The 22648-nt window shown below is 40.0% G+C and overlaps 2 protein-coding genes across 3 annotated transcripts in view; both read right to left on the bottom strand.

The window, feature by feature from the left end:
- Positions 1-6701, bottom strand: part of PHLPP2 (PH domain and leucine rich repeat protein phosphatase 2) — a 68905-nt gene extending 62204 nt beyond the window's left edge. Inside the window, exon 1 of the mRNA XM_065898624.1 lies at positions 6603-6701. Coding sequence (XP_065754696.1) covers positions 6603-6701 — 99 coding nt within the window. The remainder of the gene's footprint in view (positions 1-6602) is intronic.
- A 4034-nt stretch (positions 6702-10735) lies between these two features.
- AP1G1 (adaptor related protein complex 1 subunit gamma 1) overlaps positions 10736-22648 on the bottom strand; it is an 81066-nt gene continuing 69153 nt past the window's right edge. The window contains exons 20-23 of one of the 2 annotated variants that reach the window (XM_065899743.1): positions 18817-18924; positions 18536-18696; positions 15791-15889; positions 10736-14925 (exon numbers count right to left, since the gene is read on the bottom strand). In XM_065899743.1, coding sequence (XP_065755815.1) covers positions 14824-14925; positions 15791-15889; positions 18536-18696; positions 18817-18924 — 470 coding nt within the window. In that variant the 3' untranslated portion in view covers positions 10736-14823. The remainder of the gene's footprint in view (positions 14926-15790; positions 15890-18535; positions 18697-18816; positions 18925-22648) is intronic. The other variant, XM_065899742.1, reaches the window with a different exon arrangement.

Raw genomic sequence — 22648 nt, 5'->3', positions numbered from 1 at the left:
TTGCGGTACACGGGCTTCTCATTGTGGTGGCTTCTCTTGTTGCAGAGCACGGGCTCTAGGTGCGTGGGCTTTAGTAGTTGTGGCATGTGGGCTCAGTAGTTGTGGCTCACGGGCTTAGATGATCCATGGCATGTGGGATCTTCCCAGACCAGGGCTCAAACCCGTGTCCCCTGAATTGGCAGGCGGATTCTTAACCACTGTGCCACCAGGGAAGTCCTCCCATGTATTTTTTGTGTTTGCCATATACGTATATATCTATAAACTCTATATAGTATTGTTTTACATGATTTAAAACTTTATCTAAAACCTAACATACTTATGTTTCACCCTGCAATTTTTTTTGTTTGATTCAACATTGGTTTAGAGATGTATCTATGATTAATACACCCTGCTCATTCTCTTGAATAACATTCCATTATACGAATACACTGAAATTTATCCATTCTCCTGCTGAGGGCATTTAGTTTGTTTCTAATTTTTCAGTGTCGGAAACAATGCTGCAATAAACATTTCTGTATGTCTCCATATGCAAACCGAAAGTTCCTCTAGGGTCCTAGTCCTCTGCCTCATATCCCAAATAAGGAACTACAGAATCAACACAATACTGCACAAATATTCTTTCCATTATCCTGTTTCAAAAGAAAAATTACTGTTGCATTTGATAACTTAGGTATGCATATACATTGTGAAGTCACATTATCTCAGAGCAAAAACAACTGCTACAGCAATATAACAAGTTTCTAAAGATCAATATTTACCTGCTCTATTTTTTTTTAATGGGCCATTTCTATTCCCATTAATAAAAAACTTATTTCCACAAACAATTACACTGACCCACCTTTCTAGGGCCACTCCCCACTGTATTTCACTCTGTTTGTCATATCCAACTCCCCGAACACACCAACTATTCCACAATTCTGTGACTTGCCTGAAATGTCCTTCTCCATCTTGTCCATCTGAGTAGTTATTCTTCAAAATTACTCAAACGTCACCCTCTCTGTGGAGCTTTCCATGTCTCCCATCCCTGCTTTCTCCTACTAATTAAAAAGAAGTAATAACTCTACACTCTCCTCCACAGAACTTCTTCACCTTAAACATGCTTCCATTCCCATGTAAATCACAATGAGTTTTTAATTATTTATTTGGTATTTCTTCTTCTCTTATACACTGAGAACCTAGTACAGTACCTTAGCACCTGGGTGGCCCAGAGATGCATGCAGAACTCAGTGATGTCACAGACATTTATTCCCAGTCTGTACTTTAGCCTAATTAGCTTTAGCAAGAAGTTGAACAAACTTGGGGAAAAAAAATCTCCATTTTTATAGGAAACCCTATCACCTTTCCTCTGTATCAGCCACAAAGTAAATAAAATACTTTTGCTACTATTCCTCATTGGAAAACAGAAATATCTATAAATAAAGCAAATATTATTTTTGTAATTACTGAGATTAAATATTTGAGGATAACTGTAGCGCCTAAAATTAAATCTCTGAAGATGATAAAGAAAGGGGAAGGAAAAGTTAGAAGGTATTCCCCGCATGGAGAAAAAGAAAAACAAGAAATCGAGAATGGCTTCATTGTTTAAATTTATGATAATAGGTGAATCGATCATTTTACAGATCTTAGGGATTTAAGTACAGCTAATCAAAACCATGAGGATTATTACTGATTCTAACTTTAGATAAATAGGATAAACCCCTGCTACAAGTGGGAACTAGGCGTCTTTCTTCTCATAAAGAGCATTTTCTCAAAGCTGAACATCTCAGAATTAACAAAGGGCTTTTGAGCACATTTTATAAACACAGGGACCATCATATTTGCACCACTAAATAATCTTAACCACTGCATAATTAGACAGTGATTTTAAATATTCCTTATTTTTTAATCTTTGGTAAAGGTCAACTGAACCATCTGAAAACAGTATTCTATACAGTGCAGTAACATTTATACAAGGAAGCTCTGCATTCTGCACTTAGTGGAGAGAAATTTTGCTCACTGCTATTAAGAGAGGGCCAGTGGACACCACTCCACACATCCACCAAAAAGTTTCTTTAAAAAAACTTTATAAGGTCAAATAATATCCCACTAACCTTATCAATCTTAGAAAAGTCAAGGCAGACCCCAGGAAGTATTACATTAGTCCGTCCATGATTTTTCTTCTGTGAGGATTTTTAACAGTCATTTTTTAATGTGTATATCTATTTCCCTTAAGACTATACATAGGGCTTCCCAGGTGGCGCAGTGGTTGAGAGTCCGCCTGCCGATGCAGGGGACACGGGTTCGTGCCCCGGTCCGGGAAGATCCCACATGTCGTGGAGCGGCTAGGCTCGTGAGCCATGGCCGCTGAGCCTGCGCGTCCGGAGTCTGTGCTCCGAAACGGGAGAGGCCACAGCAGTGAGAAGCCCATGTACCGCAAAAAAAAGAAAAGACTATACATAAAGTTTTAAGAACTTTACACTGTTGAAACCCATGTGTTGTTGGTCAAAGAATGTATCTCCTGTTTATATGATATATTCCACCCCATGAAAATAAACTGCTGAGTTAGAACTTTAGTAGATATCATTCTCTTAAACCTGTTCAATGGGCATTTAACGGCCTAGATACCAAGCAAGCATAGCCTTCTGGCAACAATCTAGATGGACTGTTTAGCTATCATTAGTTACTGCTGAATTACCTAGTGCTTCCTTCTCCACTGCCTAAACCATCAGGTAAATGTTGGAAAGGTCACTTCTGTCCTCTGAGATGCTTGCAGCTTTTAGAATCACTATTCCACTGGAAATGCTAGATGGAGAACACTTTATTTCCTCCCTTTACTCTTATATAAGAACTATTGACAAGTTTCTCTAAAAGGGAACATAACTATAATCACCCTCACATCAAACAAGTGTATAAAGAGCACATTTAAGACTTAAAGATATTTCTAGAAAGCCGAAATCTTCAGAGTAAGCCATGATTTAAGTACCCACTTCAGTTTTACACTTTTAACCCTCTAAAAATGAGGGCTCTGATCAGTTCAAAGGTGATAAACTATTAAACGCCCAATGAACTAACTCTAAGGTATGCATGGTAGAACAGGATCTACTGAAGTAACTCTTCATACTCAGTGAGTTCTACTAGACTGTGAAATATCCTGAAGTAGGAGATATGTTTCTGCATTCAAAACTTTAGAATATGGGCTCATCTCTAGGAATATACATGCTAAGGAATATTTTGGAAGGGGTGGATGAGATAAAGAGGGGAAGAATATTTCAGTTCATTAAAATCTTTTTGGTAGTAATTGATTTTAAAAACCATACAAACACATTATTTTGATAAAAACCTGAAACTATTATTGAAAAAACACGTCTCACAGAATCCACTGACTAGATTAATTATAACTTCATTTCTTCTACAGACTGAGTAAAAAAGAAAAGAAAAAAAAACCTCTCCAAATTTCCAAACATCTGGAAATTTCTGCTTCAAGGATACTCCTAATAATCTTAAAGAGTATTAAAAATCTCATACTTATATTCCAACTACAGTTATAAAGGACTATATTCTAAATAGCAATTTGCTGTGGAGAATAGGGAACCCTCTTGCACTGTTGGTGAGAACGTAAATTGATACAGCCAGTATGGAGGTTCCTTAAAAAACTAAAAATAGAACTACCATACGACCCAGCAATCCCATTACTGGGCATATACCCTGAGAAAACCATAATTCAAAAAGAGTCATGTACCAAAATGTTCACTGCAGCTCTACTTACAATAGCCTGGAGATGGAAGCAACCTAAGTGTCCATCAACAGATGAATGGATAAAGAAGATGTGGCACACATATACAATGGAATATTACTCAGCCATAAAAAGGAACAAACCTGAGTTATTTGTAGTGAGGTGGATGGACCTAGAGTCTGTCATACAGAGTGAAGTAAGTCAGAAAGAGAAAAACAAATACCATATGCTAACACATATATATGGAATCTAAAAAAAAAAAAAAAAGAAAATGGTCAGAAGAACCTAGGGGCAAGACGGGAATAAAGATGCAGACCTACTAGAGAATGGACTTGAGGATACGGGGAGGGGAAAGGGTAAGCTGGGACAAAGTGAGAGAGTGGCACAGACATATATACACTACCAAACGTAAAATAGCTAGCTAGTGGGAAGCAACTGCATAGCACAGGGAGATCAGCTCGGTGTTTTGTGACCACCTAGAGGGGTGGGATAGGGAGGGTGGGAGGGAGATGCAAGAGGGAGGAGATATGGGGACATATGTATAACTGATTCACTTTGTTATAAAGCAGAAACTGACACACCATTGTAAAGCAATTATACTCTAATAAAGATGTTTAAATAAATAAATAGCAATCTGCTAAATAAATCTGGGGGCAGATTTTGAATCAAATTTTCCAGTAGGCCATATGGTGGACCTAGATCTAATCTGGCTAAAGTTACACCAGTTTAGCTATATTAGCCTTTTTATGACGATCTATACTCTTTGACAATAATGATGTTCATGATTTGGTATTAAGTATAGAAGAGTTACAGAAAAGAAAAGAATGGTAAGCCTTTTTAAAAGGGTTTTCAGAAAAGAACATGTAGGAAACTATGGCTTTCTTCCCGATTCTGAAAGTCTTCTACTTACATATTCCTTTCCAGTTTCACCTGACACAAAATTCAACCACTCAGCTACTGAAGGGAACTTCTGTCTGTAGAACACACCGCACCTATTCTTCATAGTCGATCCCATTCATTTGCAAGGATGCAAAGGTCCAAGACACTGTTAGCCTCCCACATCACCAGCTCAGCACTATAATCAAGATTAATTTCTGGACTCTTTCTAATGGTCCCCAGATTGGAACCCCACGGAACCAGTGGTAGGTTGGACCACTTCCTGGAAGTGCAGGAAGGTCGAACCCTTCAAAAAAGATCCTCATTTCTCAATTCCTTCCCTCCCACAACTCACTCTCTCTTCACCAAAAAATAGTTGTAAAAATAGCCAAGGCTGTTTACCTTCTAGGCCAGAGGGCATTACCTATCTCTCAGACCTGCCCTTTCCTGATAAGCCAGGCCAGCAGAACTTTATTAAGTTCATTCACAATTTACATTTTTGTGACCTTACAGTTTTAAGTAAATATCCAAAAGCCTTTGAGTAATTATATTTAATTAAAATATAATTTTAATATAAATTATATTTAATATAATGTAATTATATTTAATATAAAACATGATTAAAGTAAATATGTATAAGGTCTATGCAGAAGTAGAGATAAACTATGAAAAGTTATTTCTTTAGTTGCTGCATTAAGACTGGGAGGTAGCAGCAGAAAAAAAGTTTTATATTTTAGAGTTCTAATTTATGTTGTTTCATGGATTCACCAGATGCTTCAAATCTATTATTTTTTTCCAATGTTGTTGTTTCTTTGTGATGCCCTACGTATAATCTTAGTAGCGAGTATACAGTCGCACCCTCAATCCCAAAGAACAACTATTACTTAATGAATTTTTAAACATTATGTATTTTCATTGTTTTGCAAAGTAGTTTTGAAACACGTCAAATCTAAATTTTCTTTTCTCTTTTCCTTTTCTCTGGCAAGTTTTAAAGCCTGCTGATTCCTCTTCTAGAACTTTAGAAGGAATTCCACTCCATCTCCAGGACACCTAGTTTACATATCTGACCTACAGAAAAATTTCTCTCCAACTATTTCGAAGGCTAGTAGAAAACTCCATCCAGTGTGTCTCCCACAACCCCTCCTTTTAACCACCTTCACTGTCCCCTTCCCACCCTACATTCCTGTGCATTTTAACTTCTTGTCATCACCTTCAAGACTCCACTCCCCCCCTTGCCTGCATCTGCCTTCACTTCCTCCTACTCCCCCCCAATTCCTGCCAAAAGCCCCGTTAGCTGCCTGTTGCATAACTGCTCCCCCGTCACCGTCTCTCTGGATTGTCAGCCCCACTCCCGCCAGCAGGAATGCCCCTTTTTGTCCAACCCCTCCTCCCTTCTGCAGCACGCCCAGCGATTCCCCGAGATTAAGCTCCTCCGGGGATTCTCCCTCCAGGCCCGCGCTCCGGAGCGAGAAGCGGGTCTTAACTTCGGTGGTAAGCTCCGAGGGCAGAGGCGGCCCACTCCAGCCGGCGCAGTCCCAGCACACCGCAGCGCCCGGCCAATCACCGCCGCCATCCTCCCGCTGGGGTGATGTCTTCAGGTGTCCGGGGAGAAAGCCCTGCGTACTATCAGCTCCGCTGTCGGGCCAGGAGCCGCCGGCCTTGGGGCCCCGTGCGCAACCGGGGGAGGCAGAGGCTGGCCCCGGGGTCCCAAAGGAGCCGAGTGGCGGCGGCGACCGGGTGGACGCCGGCCCCAAGGCGTGGGCCTGCGAGGCGGGTGGCACGCGGCCAGGGATGGGCAGCGGTGGGGACGGAGGCGGCCGCGGCCTCGGCGGGGGCCAGCTGCAGAGGCCTCCGCGGGTGCCGCGGCCCCTTCAGCCGGGTTCTGGGTTCGACTGAGCCGCAAGGCTGACTGACCGACGCGAGGTGGGGGTCGCCTGCTGCCTCGGCCACCGCGCGGGGTAGGGGCGGCCTCTGCCCGCTTTCGCTCCCTCCCCAACCCGCCCGCCCACCTCACCTTCAGGACACGGATCCCGCCCGGCCGGCGGCTCGGGGGCGCTTCGGGCGGCTCCGGCGGTTCGAGCGGGCCCGCGGGGCCCGGCTCCACCTCCCCCATCTGCGGCTGGTGGAGGCTGCACAGGGACGCCCGGCCGGCGCTACGCCGCACGGAGCCTCGGCGGCGAGCGCGAACAGCCTGCGGCCCCGCCCCCCGCAGTCCGCCGGCCCCGCCCCCTGCCGCCCTGCCGGCCCTGCCACCCGCCGCCCCGCCGGCCCCGCCCCACCCGCAGCCGTTTCGGCCCTGCGTAGCCGCGGGCCCGATGCGTCCTGGGCGCTGCGAGCCGCAAGCCGCTGGGCGGGCTGCCGGGGACCTCGCGGGCGGAGCCCGGCGCCACCGCAGGGCTGGGCCTCCGTTGTCGGCCGCCCTCGGTTTGGAGGACTGAGGTACAGGGAGGATTATTTGCTGCTGTCCCCGCCTCCGAAGTACGGGCTGGACAAGGAAGGGGGGGTGGAGGGCTGCACCTGTCAGTAGTGACGCGAGGACGCTGCCCTCCGCCAAGGGTGCCTCTTGTAACTGACCTTTCCCAGACCTTCCCTCTGTACTTCAAAACCGGATGCCTATATTCAATATCCTATGATAAAACATAATAGAAAAGAATATGAAAAAATAATGTATATATATTTATAGCTGAATCACTATGTTGTACAGCAGACATTAACACAATATTGTAAAACAACTATGCTTCAATTAAAAAAAAAAACTGGACCGTCACCCTCACGTACAAAACCATTGAACGAGTTGTTGAGAATACTCACCTTAGCAAGGCCCTTTCTCTTCCTTATTAGAGATGCTCACGGCCTTCTTCAGCAAATTCGACCCCACCTCACGTACAAAATGTCATCTCATCTCCCAGCCACATTTTAATTTCTCCTCATTTAGTAAAATTATCAGAATATTGTTCTCTGCTTCAAGCAGTAATGTGGTCTGGTCTGAAAGCCATTTTATTATTTGCAATTCTAGTTCAGAAAATTTTTATTATTTTCTTTTAGTTCCTGCAGTGATAGTTTTGTGACTGGTCAGTGGGCCAAATCAGACAGCCAGATTCCAAATTTCAGCTCTACCTCTTATTATTAGATCTATACCCTTGTGCTATTTTATCTAAGCCTTTGGTTCTTAGCTGTGAAATAGAAATTAGTCTGTATAGTAGTTATTATGAAGATTTTGCAAATGCATACAAAGTGCTTGACACATAGTAGTGATTCATAAGTGTCACTATTATTCTGAATTTCCAAATTTAAGAGACACTCAATTCCTTAGAGTCCTCTTGTTAATTCTGCTCTAAATTGTCTTAGGAAACCTTCTAGACCTCTGGATTTTTAGGTCTCCCCCTGCTACACAGGTGTTGAATCTTCAGGCAACTTCTAAGGAATTAGAAAAAAAACAATTTCTTGTGCTTTGAATAATTGGTATCACCTATTAACCATTGCTTCAGCTTGCCTAGTACAGACCAACTATATGTTAAGAATATTTTAATTGTAGGTTTAGAACGAGAGTTTGACATCTGTCAGTGCAGTCTGTTCCCCTCTTCTATGTATGCGTTTATAGATATTTTAAATTCCAAGACAAAATTTGACTCTTGCAAAGATTCTGACTCTGTACAAATTATTTCTTCTGTGAAAGTTTGGTCACTACCTTCTCCCCTCTCATGAGTTACTTTGTATATACCAAAATTCCAATCTCCAGTCATCTTCATTTCTTTGTCTCATTTTAGTGAATTTAAAATGATGTCTCTGTGAGTCTGGTGTAAAGTGAAAAAAACTCTTTAAGTTGTCTACCTCCTGGGTTTTCTTTCTACCCTGAAATTACTTTCAAGAAAGCTACTCAAAGTAGTTGGATTCCCATTTCAGTGCTTATTGGGTAACTTCTTCCAGCAAGAACACTGGTATGTAAGGGGTAAGCACCAATATGGAGACAGAAGTGGAGTTGACCAAGGGCAGACAGGCAGAGAAAAGAATGAAAATGTGGTTCAGAATTAAGTGCTTCTAAAAGCCTGTTTCTTGAGGTACTACACATTACATTTTCCAGATCTCATGAGCAGAAGCTCTTTATTAGTTTATCATCTGAAGGGGAAGGATCCTGTCACACGACCAGCATTTGAGTTCATGCTGGGGAAGAGCAGTGGTAGATGATTTTTATTTTTTTTTGTAATTAATGGGACAGTGGGCTAAAGCATCAATTCAGAATACAAGCATATGCTAAAAGTTATGTATTTACTACTTCTTCAACAACAGTAGTACCTCTTTCAAAAAGAGAAAAAAGCTAGGAGCCCAGGTGTTGCAGGGGATAATTTATGACGCAGCTCTCTTTAAAGGTCTCCATGGTTTAAGACCCAATTCAGTTAAGTGGTGACAACCAGTTGATTCTGAGTTTTCTTTTCAGATCATGTATTGCCATTAACATTTTATACTGTTTCAAAGGTCACATATTCATGTTCTCCCCCAGTTCAAGGCAGTGTGCATTACGTATGCCTAGGGTTATGTAACTACAATTTCTAGAAATGGTAAACAGCTCAGACTAACCCTAAAAATAAATTCCTCTGGGATTTTTTGTGCAAATATCCATCTGCCCTCACTGCAGGTTCATCATTACAAAAATCAGTTTGAATCAAGCCAAGAGACAGAGAAGTCATTAGACTCCCTCCTTTCTGTATCCTTCCTGTAAGTGCATACCTCTCTTTCCACCTGGAAGGGGTTGGGGAGGGACACACACACACACACACACACTTTATCCCAGGAGCTCTTCCTAATCTTCACTACAAAATGGAAAGAAGGTCTGGAGAAGGAGAGTTCACGTCTGTAAGATTTTGGTAGAGGAGACATAAGAGCTTACTACATTTGCTTCTTTATAGCTAGTTCCCACTCCTTTGATGATCACAAGTCATCTTTAGGCCTAAATCCTTTGTTATTTCTACCACAGATTGAGCAGATTTAGATATTCCTTATTTTAGTTTCAAATAAACAGGCTGTATTTACCTGGCTTCCAGGTTCGAAGGATTTTTTTTCCTTGAACACTTTTGTATTGTTGAATATGGGGACAACTGAACTAGGGAAGGAAATAGCATGAAAAATACTTTAAAAAGTGATAAAAAGTGGGCTTCCCTGGTGGCGCAGCGGTTGAGAGTCCGCCTGCCGATGCGGGGGACACGGGTTCGTGCCCCGGTCCAGGAAGATCCCACATGCCGCGGAGCGGCTGGGCCCACGAGCCATGGCCGCTGAGCCTGCGCGTCCGGAGCCTGTGCTCCGCAACGGGAGAGGCCACAACAGTGAGAAGCCCGCGTACCCCAAAATAAAAAAGTGATAAAAATTAATTTGGTCCTTCTGGATGGAAGTTCAAATCTGAACACTATTCGCTGTATTAAGTAAATGTCTAGAGTCTATTACTGGCCAGCGTTTTCTACTGCAGCGTTTATATTTTCCTCTCGTTACATGGAGATGAAGGTGTCCAGTAAATTTAATATTAGAAACAAAGATGAATTTTAACTAAGCCACATGTAAGATTACAGAAATGTCACTTATCAAACAGCACCAAAGGGCACTTCTGCATAAATTAGATAATTGCCAAGGCCTACTTCCTTCTACTTCTCAGGGGACGAACTATCACACTCTCCCTCTTTTCAATAAGGGACTATCAGGGATCATCTGAGTACTAGAACACATAAGCTCCCAACTTTCAACCACTCTCACTTCTATGGAAGAGTTCATATAAAATAGATCATGAAACAGAATTCATTTGGCTGGTCAAGCCTTCCTCTTCTTAAGACACAGATAAACTTGAACAAATCACAAATAGACGCTTTAAACTAAAAGCTCATGACCACCTCTAACACACAATTCATCTTGACATGATTTATTTGCCTTGTTTGAGAATTCACCCATGTAGAGAATACCAGCATGGAAACAATCACTAGTTAAAATTTCCAATTGCACTTTTCACTGTCTGTAACTTCAAGTTTTTAAAAATTTGTTCAAGTTCCTCTTTTGGTGAGATTTCTGTGTAAAAGGAACATTAACAGGCAAGTTTAGCTCAAAGCTCTGGAATAAGAACTCATCAAAGGCTTCTCTAATCCACTTGTAAGAAGTGAGGAAGCAAAATTTAAATCATTGAGTATTGACTTTTTATTAGTCACTGTTCATAATTTGTTTCAACCAAAAGACAATACACACAGCAGAATTCTAATGCATCCCATGTAAATGTTTACATCCATTTTATTCCTCTCGCCTCTAAGACTTATCATTTAATTTAAAATTTTTTTTACATCTCAAAAATATGTCTGCAATAATTAGAACTTCATTAGCCGTCCCGCTTGGAAACAGCCTTTTAATATCTTTACAGTAAAGAAGATGTGATGGGGCTTAATGAAAATGTAACTTACAACATTATGAAAGAAAAGGGACTATACAGGGACACAGTGGGAGTTCACAAAGGAAAGACTTCAGAAGCTCTTTCCCATGAAGCCCCCAAAGAGAAAACAAAAACAAAACACACAAAGCGCAACAGCAGGTTCCAAAAACAAAAACAAAAACAAAACTCCAATGTTCCATGTTGAAGTCAGAATCAGCCTCGTGGAAGTTCAAGAAGCAACTGTGCATGCTGCTTCAGCCTTTTCTTCTGTTTGAATGTTCCAGGTCCTGGAACCCTGTAGATGGGACCCACTCACTGCTATTGCTTGAAAAAGAGTTATTCACTTCCAGTTCTACAAGCAGGCCCACCCTCCTGAGCCAGAGCTGGTCAAAGCTTTTTAAACTTCAGGACTTTCTGAGCACGTCTCTTTTCAGTGATCCTCCCCATTACCAAACTCCTGAGTGCACAGACGTGTACCACCTCTCCACCAACCACAAAGCTCGTGAGTATCCACTTTTTGCTCTCTAGCTCACTCTCTGTTTAGGACAATGTGGGTAATACACATTCACTAGAAAAAAACATACGCATTCAAACTTTCCTTCCCCTAGTTCTCATAGCCCAAATATTTTCCAACGCAGAAGATAATGAAGTTGAACCTTGAAAACAGTATCCCCTAATTTCCAACCTCTCAGAACAACATAAAAATGGAAAGCATGTTATATAGTAGACGGAAATACTCAAACCGTTAGTGCTAGACAGTTTTCTTATATAAATGGGACAAAAAAGGGGTACGAAGCACATCTTTAATCTACAAGAGGGAAGGAATCCCCTCCCAAATGTTACAGTGAGGAATGTTTCTTTAAATTAGAAAGACCTTATAATGAACAGATAATCACTATACAAAGCATGAAACATTCCATGGCTGTCCAAATTACCTCGAGGTAACAGCACCGGAGCATAGTGGGAGAAGCTTCTTCTCGGGTAGAGCACCCTTCCTACAGTTTTCTGAGATTACTTAGACGAATTCTCCTTTAGGATTACTGTGGGGGTGGGGAGGGAGTACAGAATAAAAACTACTCTGGAAGAGGGGAAATAATGAGGTAAAAGTGCATGTGAAATTGTCCAAGTAAGTGTGTTCAGGCTCACTGCTTATCACCCTGGAGTTATGAAAACAGCCATGGAAATCACCCTTTCCTCACAATGGCTCTGAAGTTGTAAATCTAAACAATTTTGCTCCCCCATGAATGGTTATACTAGGGAAAGAAATAACTGAAATGTGCAAGTATTCATAGAAATTAAGAGATTTCTCCTTTAGCAGCACGGCCAAATGAGAGGAGAACGAATTCTGATCCTAGAAACTAAGGCACACTGAAGCTTTCAAAGATCCAATCATTTGAAACAGTCTTCACAACCATCAGTATCCTAGGCAGTTAGTTACCTGGCTGCTAGTCCTTCAATACGGTGCTCAGGTTCACTCTCTGGAATCATTTCATATTCTACACAGCACCCTTTGTGTTAAGGCCATGATTTTTACTCTGTCTAGACAAAGCTATGGATGATCACATAACTCTACCTCAAAACTACATTCACCCAAGGAGACACTTTGTTCTGAGAGTAGACCCTTTCCAGCCCCATTAGCTAGCACTGTCTCATAGCATGATCTTCAGCAGATTTCTGAGATTCAAATCAGTTCAACTAAAGAAACTTGAGCTGGTTAACTATAAATGTGAGAGAGAAAATAAAGCCTCAACCACAAGAGGAATGTTAGACAAATTCTATTCAAGAAATCCACCAATATTATGTTAATCCTATCACGTTTCACAGCATTAAGTATCCATCGAATGAAATCAGTCTGCAAAGAAACCTTTAAAGACTATTTTTCATCACACAGGCAGAGCAGTTGTTTGAAACACACACTAGACCACACTTACTTTACTGAAAACTACGCACAAGGTAATATCCTGTTCTTGACTCAGTCAACCATTTACCCAGTAGAATAAGTTTTAGCAAATCTTGCTCTTAAATACTAAAGTAAGACCAGAAAGTTCCCCCTTTGGAGCCTTTAGTTCAACTCCAGTTTGTCAAATGTTAGGAATAATCTAGCATCTGATACAGAGCTAGATTTGACAAGACACTGAAGATTTTAAGTAAAGGCTTGGTGAAATGGAGGGGGAAGAAATGGATATCTGTATCCAGTTTTAAGACCAAAGCCAAAGTGGTCCTTATACTGTACTCAATACAGTAATGATTGCAAATGTTTTAAGAGCAAGGTGGGCCTGACTTTTCCTTTTCTTTAGTACATCAGACATGGCACCTGTGCACCTGAACATACACAGTACATTCAACACGTGCCACAGGAGAGTCACCTTACCTCATGCCAGCAACTCAGTGTTAAGGTTTGATAACATGAGGGTCCTTTCTAAAAGCACTCGGCACTCTCACTAGTTTAAAAAGCTCCAGATCTCAAGTCTTTGATGCAGATACTCATAAGATTGGCCTCTCTTGAAAGACCAACTTCTCGCACTCAGGAAAGGATATTCCTACCCTATGGTGTCTATAAGACTTCCTCTGACATAGGGGGCAAGGAAGCTACAAGGCTTCATTCCAACACCATAAAGTACGATATAGGAAAGATTTCTTTAACTGCGTGGTCTTTATTTCAGTGCCAGTGTTACAGATACAACACAAATGTTCCAGTTAGAAGAAGGAATTCAAACGGAATGCCAAGGTCCAAGCCAGGCTCAGGAAATAAAAAGGGAGATTTTGAGTAATGGAGAAGATGACTCCAATATGCTCTAGAGTGAATCAGATACTCACTCTTCCTGTGGGCAAAGGTGCTTTTTGTTAAGGAGTCTGTACTTTAAAAGTGGCAAACTCCTCTTACCACCCATTTACCATAGTTCAGGCAAGTCATGGGTTTGGGAGAAACTTTAAAATTTGTAGTGGGAATAGGGGCATTAATAACTATTAATATACCTTTTGTAAGTTGTCCACTTTGCACTTTAAGGGGAATCAATTTTGAAAATCATGGAGAGTACTCATGACTACAGCTAAAGAATGCAGAGAAAGGGGGGCTGGAAGAGCCTTTGAAGTTTCTATTACAAATAGAGCACCATATCCTTCATGCCAAATCTAAACAAAAGCTCTTTTTAACTGCATCTGTCCAGTGTTTACAAATAACCTTTCAAGGTCTGACCAGTTCTTGGTAACAAACATACATACATGTGTGTGTCTGTGTGTATACAGCAATGCACAGAAAAGGCTACCAGGAGCCTAATGCCTCTTTCAAACATTGGGGGAACCAGTAGAAAAAGGCAGGGCTCCCTGATGTCCACCGTTACATTTCCGTTCTCAATGCCAGATGTAAAAAGCGCCTGAAGATGGTAACCCAGCTAGTGAGGAGTAAATACCCCACCTCGCCCAGTCCACAGAGAAACACAGTAAAAGGAAGGGGCAACTCTGCTGCAGAGACAGAGTGAGTGTCTTCTTGCCATGAATTCCAGTCCTCTCCTCCAGACCAGCTGCTTATTTCCTCAGGGGCTCAGGGAATGTTGATTCTGGCTGTAAATGTAGGAGGGGTGGAGAAGTGCAGAAAAAGGAGAGGAGGAGGAAGAGTGCAAAGTAGCCTCCAGAAGCAGCCGGCCTCAACAGTGGAGGAGAAGAGATTAGTCTTTAACAACGCTTCAAGGTCAGCAATAACTTTAGGAAAATCCTCCTCAACAGTTCTCTTCAGCTCCTCATGCCCATGGTACAGTTGGGGGGGACTTGCAGCGATCATAATCTCCTTCCCAGAGTTCCTTTGATTGAGTGGGATAAGAATGAGAATGGTGCTGGACCCTCACTGCCAGGACTGAGGGGGAAAGTTGTTCACCTCTGCTAGATCTTGCATTGCTGAGCCCTTGTGATTATATGTGAGCTTGATCCGCATTCGCAGCTGTTGCTGTCAGAAGAAAAGGGAATAAAAAATTACACACTGAAATAAAATCTTTAGAATCTGCACAGTCTACAAATAGACTTTTAATCTTAGAAAACACACATTATTTTAAAGCAGAACTCTTAAAAATGAAACACAGGCAAAAAACAACAACAAAAACCACCTAATACTCTAGCTATTAGCCAACATCATGCAGTCAAGTAGAGAAAATGCATCTCCAGAACTCACTGTTGGCTTCAATCCTAGAACCACATTAACAGGACAGAACCACTCAGGAGCATTTTCACAGAAACATTTGCTAAGTGCTTTTCTCAAAGATTCAACCCTTGTATCCAATTTTCTAGAAAAATGAGGTAAACGTACTCATCTTATGCTCTACATTCAGATATACTGGTTGCTTTGTCCCCCTCCCCATGCAAAAACCTAGACTTTTAAGCCTCTAAATAGAGAACTCTTTAAATGTGCATTTTAAAGATTTTTTTTTTTGATGTGGACCATTTTTAAAGTCTTTATTGAATTTGTTATAATATTGCTTCTGTTTTACGTTTTGGTTTTTTGGCCATGAGGCATGTGTGATCTTAGCTCCCCGACCAGGGATCACACCCGCACTCCCTGCACTGGAAGGTGAAGTCTTAACCACTGGACCGTGGGGAAGTCCTCTAAGTGTGCATTTTAATGAGATGCCACTAAACCATTTTGTGTGTCTGGGCTTCACTCATTATCTACAAAAGAACAAGGAGGTTAGACCAGACATTTTAAAAGATTTCTTTTCTGCTGTGAGTCAGAAAAAGCTTTGAGAAACAAAGCAAATTTTATTTCAGGGAATATGCTTACACCTTGCTCAGATAATGTCTTCAAATGTGCTACTCACCTTCTGTGGGTTCAGAACTTTAATGACTTGTGTGATGGTCCCCGTATTAAATGCTGGGACGATGCTGCTGCTAGGAGACAGAAGCTGCAGCTGGAATGTCTGGGGGGAACAAAGGGCACTCTTCAGAAAAATACACTTAACACTATGTCAGAGATGTCAACAAATACAGTCAGACACGCAGATGATGGTTCAATTACCAGATTTACCTACTACTAAATTCTATTTGTTTTTCAGGTATCAGCAATTCACAGCATGTGGGCTATCACTTCATGGCATTTATAAAACGCCATTGTTTATAGCAATGAGCTACTCTTTCCTTCCTGGTAGAAGCAACTTTAGCCTACCACTTTTCAAAAAGTAACCAATTCTTGTTCTGGCAACCTCACTTAATAGTAACTGATCAACTATGTAACTAAAAAAACAAAACAAAACAAACAACAGCAACAAAAAAAATGGGTCCCTGCGGTTAAAAAAAAACTAGAAAGAAATGAAAAGCTTTCTAAAAATAGTAAACCAGCACACTAGTCACCAACTACATGCCTTCAAACTTTTGTGTATTTGGACGGTTGGGATCAGAGACTTGAACCTTTGTTTTCTAAAGCCTATATAATCTGGAATGTGTCAAGGGTTACTCCTACAGGACAGAGGTAAAGGAAAAGCTAAAAAAAGCCAGTTTGTTAATACGTATGTGGAACACATCAGGATCTCTACATTGGGGGCACAAAGCCCTAACAGAAAAATTATGTGCAGAACTAACCCATACAGCAAAAGACCTGGAAAAGCCAAACACCATAATTTATTGAGTGCTGGTGGATTTTGTTTTGTTTGTTTACAGGGAAGAGAGATAAAAGTGCTGTGAGCAAGACAGGTAAGTCATAGTTAGCACTATATAGTATGTATGCAGCTATTTTACAGACTAGGGTTACAAAAATTTTCCTGAAAGTTTAGTCTCCTAAAATATTAGAGAGAGAGGAGAATTAGAGAGAGAGAAAGAGAAAGAAGAGAAGAGGGGGAGAGAGAAAGAAAGGGATGGAGGGAGAGAAAAGAGAGAAGGGCAAAGGGGAGAGAAAGAGAGGGAGGAAAGGAAGAAAGGAGGGAAGGAGGTTCGTGGGTCTAGGTCTTCTCTAAGGCCAAAAATTATAAGAGCAGAAATTTAATCTCAATGCACAGGTTTATTACTTTGGGACTTATTCATAAGTCTACTGTCAAGATAAATTATGTAAGCTAAAATTCATTTATTTACATTTATTTCATTAAATGTTAGATGGCATCAACTGTAATTCACACCATTATTTTATATACCACTGAGAAAGAAAATAGGCTGCCAATGATACTATGACAAGGGTATCAATTTTAAAATGTACCTCAATTTCAGAAATAACAAAAAGTAAAAATAGTATTAGTAGAATCTAAGAAATACAACGTTTTGAAGTTCAAGATACATCATGATATGCAAATAGGCATTGTGTAGTACAACACCAAGAAGAAGGCCATACTTTAAAGCAGAGACAGTATGTTGCTAGAACCGCAGCGTAAAATAGTAAGTATAAAACTCTAAGTTGTAGCACCTAACATTTACTGAGCACCGAACATACGAAAAGTGCTTAAAACAGTACCTGGCACATAAAACTCATTTATTCCTCAAAGGAACCCTATGAATTAGATATCACGATGACACACCCACTTTGCAAATGAAGAAACTGAGGCATAGAGATTAAGTAACCTGCTTAATGTCATACAACTAGTATTGAAACCACTAACTACTGCTTGTAAAACATCTACATTATTCTGACTCCTAAAAATCCAAGTAAAGAAGGTTGCAAAGTCAGCAGTAACCACAAGTAAAAGGTCTTCAATTTCCAAAATTGTGTTGTCTGAATGTCATACTTCACATGTCACTGAAAAGATCAGATTAGCCTAATCTATCCCAGGGGTTGGTAAAATATGGTCCATGGGCCAAGAATGAACTGACACCTCTTTCTGTAAGTGTTTTATTGGAACAGAGCCACCATCTTTATATATCGCCCATGACAGTTTTGGCACTATGACAGCATATAGCCTAAAATACTCACTATCTCGTCTTTTACAGAAAAATTTTGCCCACTCCTCATTCTACATTTTCCTTTTTCAAAACTTTTCATTATTCAATGATGAACATAAACACTCTTTAAACTAAGATTTGGTATAAACAAAACTTCAATTTACAAAAACAAGCAGTCATTGCATCAATAGTAAACTAGATGTTAATGAAGGAGGAATGTTTCTCTCACATTATCAAGAGGCAAAAACTTTTAATTCTGATCCAGTGACTAGAAGAGAATATCAAATACATGAAGTCTCTCATCTCAATTGAACTTTAATTCCACATTACAATTTGTGCTTTTTAGGTCTTTACCACTGTACTACTGAATCCCAACCTATCCTCAGTGCCCTGAGCATTAATGAATCACCTTGTAGAATTCTGCTCTGTCGCTATTAGGCTGCCCTTCCTTTATCCATTGTAGACAATACTAACTGTAAGAATATTTTTGACTAAGCAGAAAGTATTCATTAAAAATAACATGCTTAGTTAAAAAAAAAAAACATGCTTTAATGAACCATAATAGTTAATTACTGTTAGTTTGAGTTAAATCTGCAAATTTAGTTTGATCTCTGAACATTAAAATATATCCCTTACCAAATACATAAAAAATAATCAGCCAATTTTTAATTCAAGGAAAAAGGCCAAGAAGACAATTATAGTACCTTTGGTACTGCAGCCTGGAAAACAAAGTCCGTCATGTCCAGCTCTGTGCTGTTGGAGGCCTGTATCGTTATCACTGTGACACTGGGGTTGGTGTTTGACCGTTCAAAGGTGAATTCTATCTTCAAGCCATTCTTACTGTATGCTGTGATGGAGGGGATGCCTGGGAAAGCACAGGGAGATCAGTCTAATTGTAGTCAGCCTAATGCTTCCAAAATTATTACTTCCTTTCTTCAACAACTATCTCTCATTGCTCTAATGATGATAACACCAGTGATCGTACCTGTAGCAATGTCATTGAAGAGAGGTTGTGATGAAAGCCCATCCAACAAGAAGGGGGGCTGGGATATCTGTGGGACTGAGGCAGGGGCGGGAGCAGCAGCTGGAGCACCTAAATGAAACATCCCAAAGTTAGGTCAATCTTAGCCAGAATGACAAATCTCACCAAGAAAATATGGAAGAAAATTATCATGATCTCAAATTAAGGGAAGGATGCCTTAAACAAGATGCAAAAATCATAAACCATAAAAATAACAAAAAATCCAAATACTTTAAAATGAATAACTTCTGTTCATTAAAAAAAAACCCATAAAAAAATAGACCAGGGGCTTCCTGGTGGCGTAATGGTTGAGAGTCCGCCTGCTAATGCAGGGGACGCGGGTTCGAGCCCTGGTCTGGGAAGATCCCACATGCCGCGGAGCAACTAGGCCCGTGAGCCACAACTACTGAGCCTGCGCGTCTGGAGCCTGTGGTCCGCAACAAGAGAGGCCGTGACAGTGAGAGGCCTGCGCATGGCGATGAAGAATGGCCCCCGCTCTCCGCAACTGGAGAAAGCCCTCACACAGAAACGAAGACCCAACACAGCCATAAATAAGTAAATAAATAAATTAAAAAAAAAAAAAAATAGACCAAAGGCAGAAGAAAATGTATGCTACAAAATAACAAATGGATGATTACCTAGAACTATATCTTTTACAAATCAATAAGGAAAAAAGTTAACCTAATTTAAAAGTGGTAAGAGAAATGAACAAGCATTTCACAAGAGAAAGAATGCTTTGATTAATTCTTGCATATTTACACAGGGAGACATGTTACAAAAAGTGTGCATAGCAAGATAATTTCTAACAATGAAATTCTGGAAATAAAATGTCCATCATCAAAATAATGGGTAAGTAAATTGCGGTACACTGACAAAATAAAATACTATACATATACAGCAGTAAAAATGTGAATGCACTAGAAATGCACTTAGCATGGATTATTCACAAATACAATGTTTAGCAAAAAAAAAGCAAGGTATAAAAGTACTCATGCAGTTGGATACCAGTTCTAAAAAGGCAAAAAATGAAAAAAAAAAAAAAAAAGGCAAAAAATGGCAAAACAATACTACACGCTGTATCATTCTAGAAATACACATGAATGGTAAACACCAAAGCTAACACTAGTTTAGAATAGATAGTAGTTACCTCTGGGACCAAGAGGGAAGGAGATAAGGGGGCAGTACACAGGGAATGTCAACTCTCTTAGTGACATTTTATTTTACAAGCTAAGGAGATCAAGGCATTTATTAATTTTAACACACACACACACCCTGGGAGAGGTGGTGTGGAGTGGGGGAAAGAAATCATCAGATTATCATACTTATTTGATCCTTCCAAATAAGAACAAGTTAAGGAGGGCCAGGGATAGAACGTGATCATGAACTAACAGAAATCAAGATTCTAAGAAGAGGCATAAGAAAATTCAGCAAAAGAAAGAGAATGCATTTTATGCTTAAATAGATTTCAAACTACTTATAAAATTAACTGAAATTACACCATTTAAAAAATTCACAAAATGAAATAAAGGCTGAATTAGCTTAAAAAAAATAATGCCCAAGTACACTCGAAAAAAAATCGCATACTAAAAATTAGCAAGGAAGGTAGAAATACATAGGGCTAAGCAAAGCACAAGGAGCTAAAACAAATGTGGACACTACAGGATGTGCGGTCAAGCAGATTACCAATGAAGAATATAAACAAATACTCATATAGTTATCCTAGTTTTTATAAATCTAATCTAGTAATTTTCCCACAATTTCCATTTTCAAAACAATTTTAGAAACGTGTTCCCATGGAAAATCACAGGCTACCCAAGACACACAGGCAACATATGAGTCCCTAAGTCCTCCAAATTTTAGCTTTTTTCCTCCTGCAATGGTACAATACGTAGTTTTGAGAAACAACAGAAACTCACTGATCCAGTTCGTCTAAAAGCTCATACTAAATTTATTTCCTACTTTCTACTGATTTAAATTACTGTGCATTGCGATATGACTGTAATGATGGCTTACAGAATCTAGAACTCAAAATTTTTTTACTTAAAAATTAAAAAAATGGGAAAACGTGTTTAAACTCATTATGAATAAGGAAAGTAAAATCTAGACTTTTTAACATTTTATCATTTTACTTTTTCATTTAAGACTAGAAAAACAAGAAAGTCAGAACAAAAACAAAACATTAAGACCCCATGATAAATGAGTTAAAGGATACAAAAGGAATGTACGAAAAGGAAATTCATGTATAATGCACATATGGATAAATATAAAACATTCCCTTGAATGAAAAAATAAAAATTAACAAAATGATAGCATCAATCTTTCAACTGTTAGGGCTTTTTAAAAAAGATGATAATATTTATGACTATACAGTGAAACTCATGGCCATATACATTGAGGAAACGATAAATAACATTTACCAAGTGCCTACTATGTGTCATGCATGTACTAAGTCACTGTTCCTCACAATACCCTATGACGTTAAGTATTTATCCTTCTTACTTTAAACAGATTCAGACAGATTAAGCCTAACTTAACTTAGCCTAAGAATGTAAACCCAAAATAAATTTGGACAAATTTATGTAATAACGGTATGTTGAGGCATCAGTTATGATAAGAAAAATCTGGAAACAAACAAAACGCCCAATAGTAAGGAACTGAATAAATAATGGTTCACACTTAATGAAATATTAGACAACCATTTAAAATTATAATTGGTAAGATTATGTACTAACATGGAAAGGCTATTATGTTAATAAATAAAGCATATCATCTATACACTACGGTTTGTTTTGGCCATGCCGCACAGCTTGCAGGATCCTAGTTCCCTGACCAGGGTCTGAACCCAGGCCCTAAGCAGTGAAAGCACATAGTCCTAACCACTGGACTGCCAGGGAATTCCCCATACACTATGTTTTAAACATGGGATTGTTTTTGTTTTTCCAGATATCTAGGATAGCTTTGGCATCTCAAGATTTGAAAATGACTATTTGTAAATGGCTCTAAGTACATGACAAGTAACATTTTTAAATTCTGTTAAGACAAATATAAACCATAAGCTCTGGGAGGCTGCTACGTTAGGAAAAAATTCATTTAGCTTATGATAGCCAGTCTAGATGAGCATTCAACAACTTTATCCTATGGCTGTTTTCTACGTAAGGTCATGTATGCTGTAACTCTCCATTATACTTTTAAAGAAGTCACTTAAGATAGAAATTATATGCTACAGTGATAATCTTGGACTCTTTTTTTCTTTAGTTTATTTATTTTTGGCTGTGTTGAGTCTTCATTGCTGCACGCAGGCTTTCTCTAGTTGCGGTGAGCGGGGGCTACTCTTTGTTGCGGTGCACAGGCTTCTCATTGAGGTGGCTCCTCTTGTTGTGGAGCATGGTCTCTAGGCATGTGAGCTTTTGTAGTTGTGGCACACAGGTTCAGTAGTTGTAGCTCGCGGGCTCTAGAGCGCAGGCTCAGTAGTTGTGGCACGGACTTAGTTGCTCTGCAGCATGTGGGATCTTCCCGGACAAGGGCTCGAACCCATGTCCCCTGCACTGGCAGGCGGATTCTTAACCACTGTGCCACCAGGGAAGCCCTCTTGGACTCTCTTGAACTCTTGTGTTCACAATATCTCTGAACACATTAATTACAAATGTCTACTACATATAAATAAAGATAAGAAAAGATATTCCCAAATGAAAAGTTATATTTGAATATTATAACCATGGATGACTTTCTCCTTCCATTGCTTTAATACCAAGGAGAGAGACGGAGAGAGAGAGGGAAGGAGGAAAACAGTTGACAT

Source organism: Phocoena phocoena, chromosome 20 (assembly GCF_963924675.1).
Source record: "Phocoena phocoena chromosome 20, mPhoPho1.1, whole genome shotgun sequence".
In the NCBI taxonomy this organism is placed as follows: domain Eukaryota; kingdom Metazoa; phylum Chordata; class Mammalia; order Artiodactyla; family Phocoenidae; genus Phocoena; species Phocoena phocoena.
This window is presented reverse-complemented; position numbering and strand designations above follow the sequence as displayed.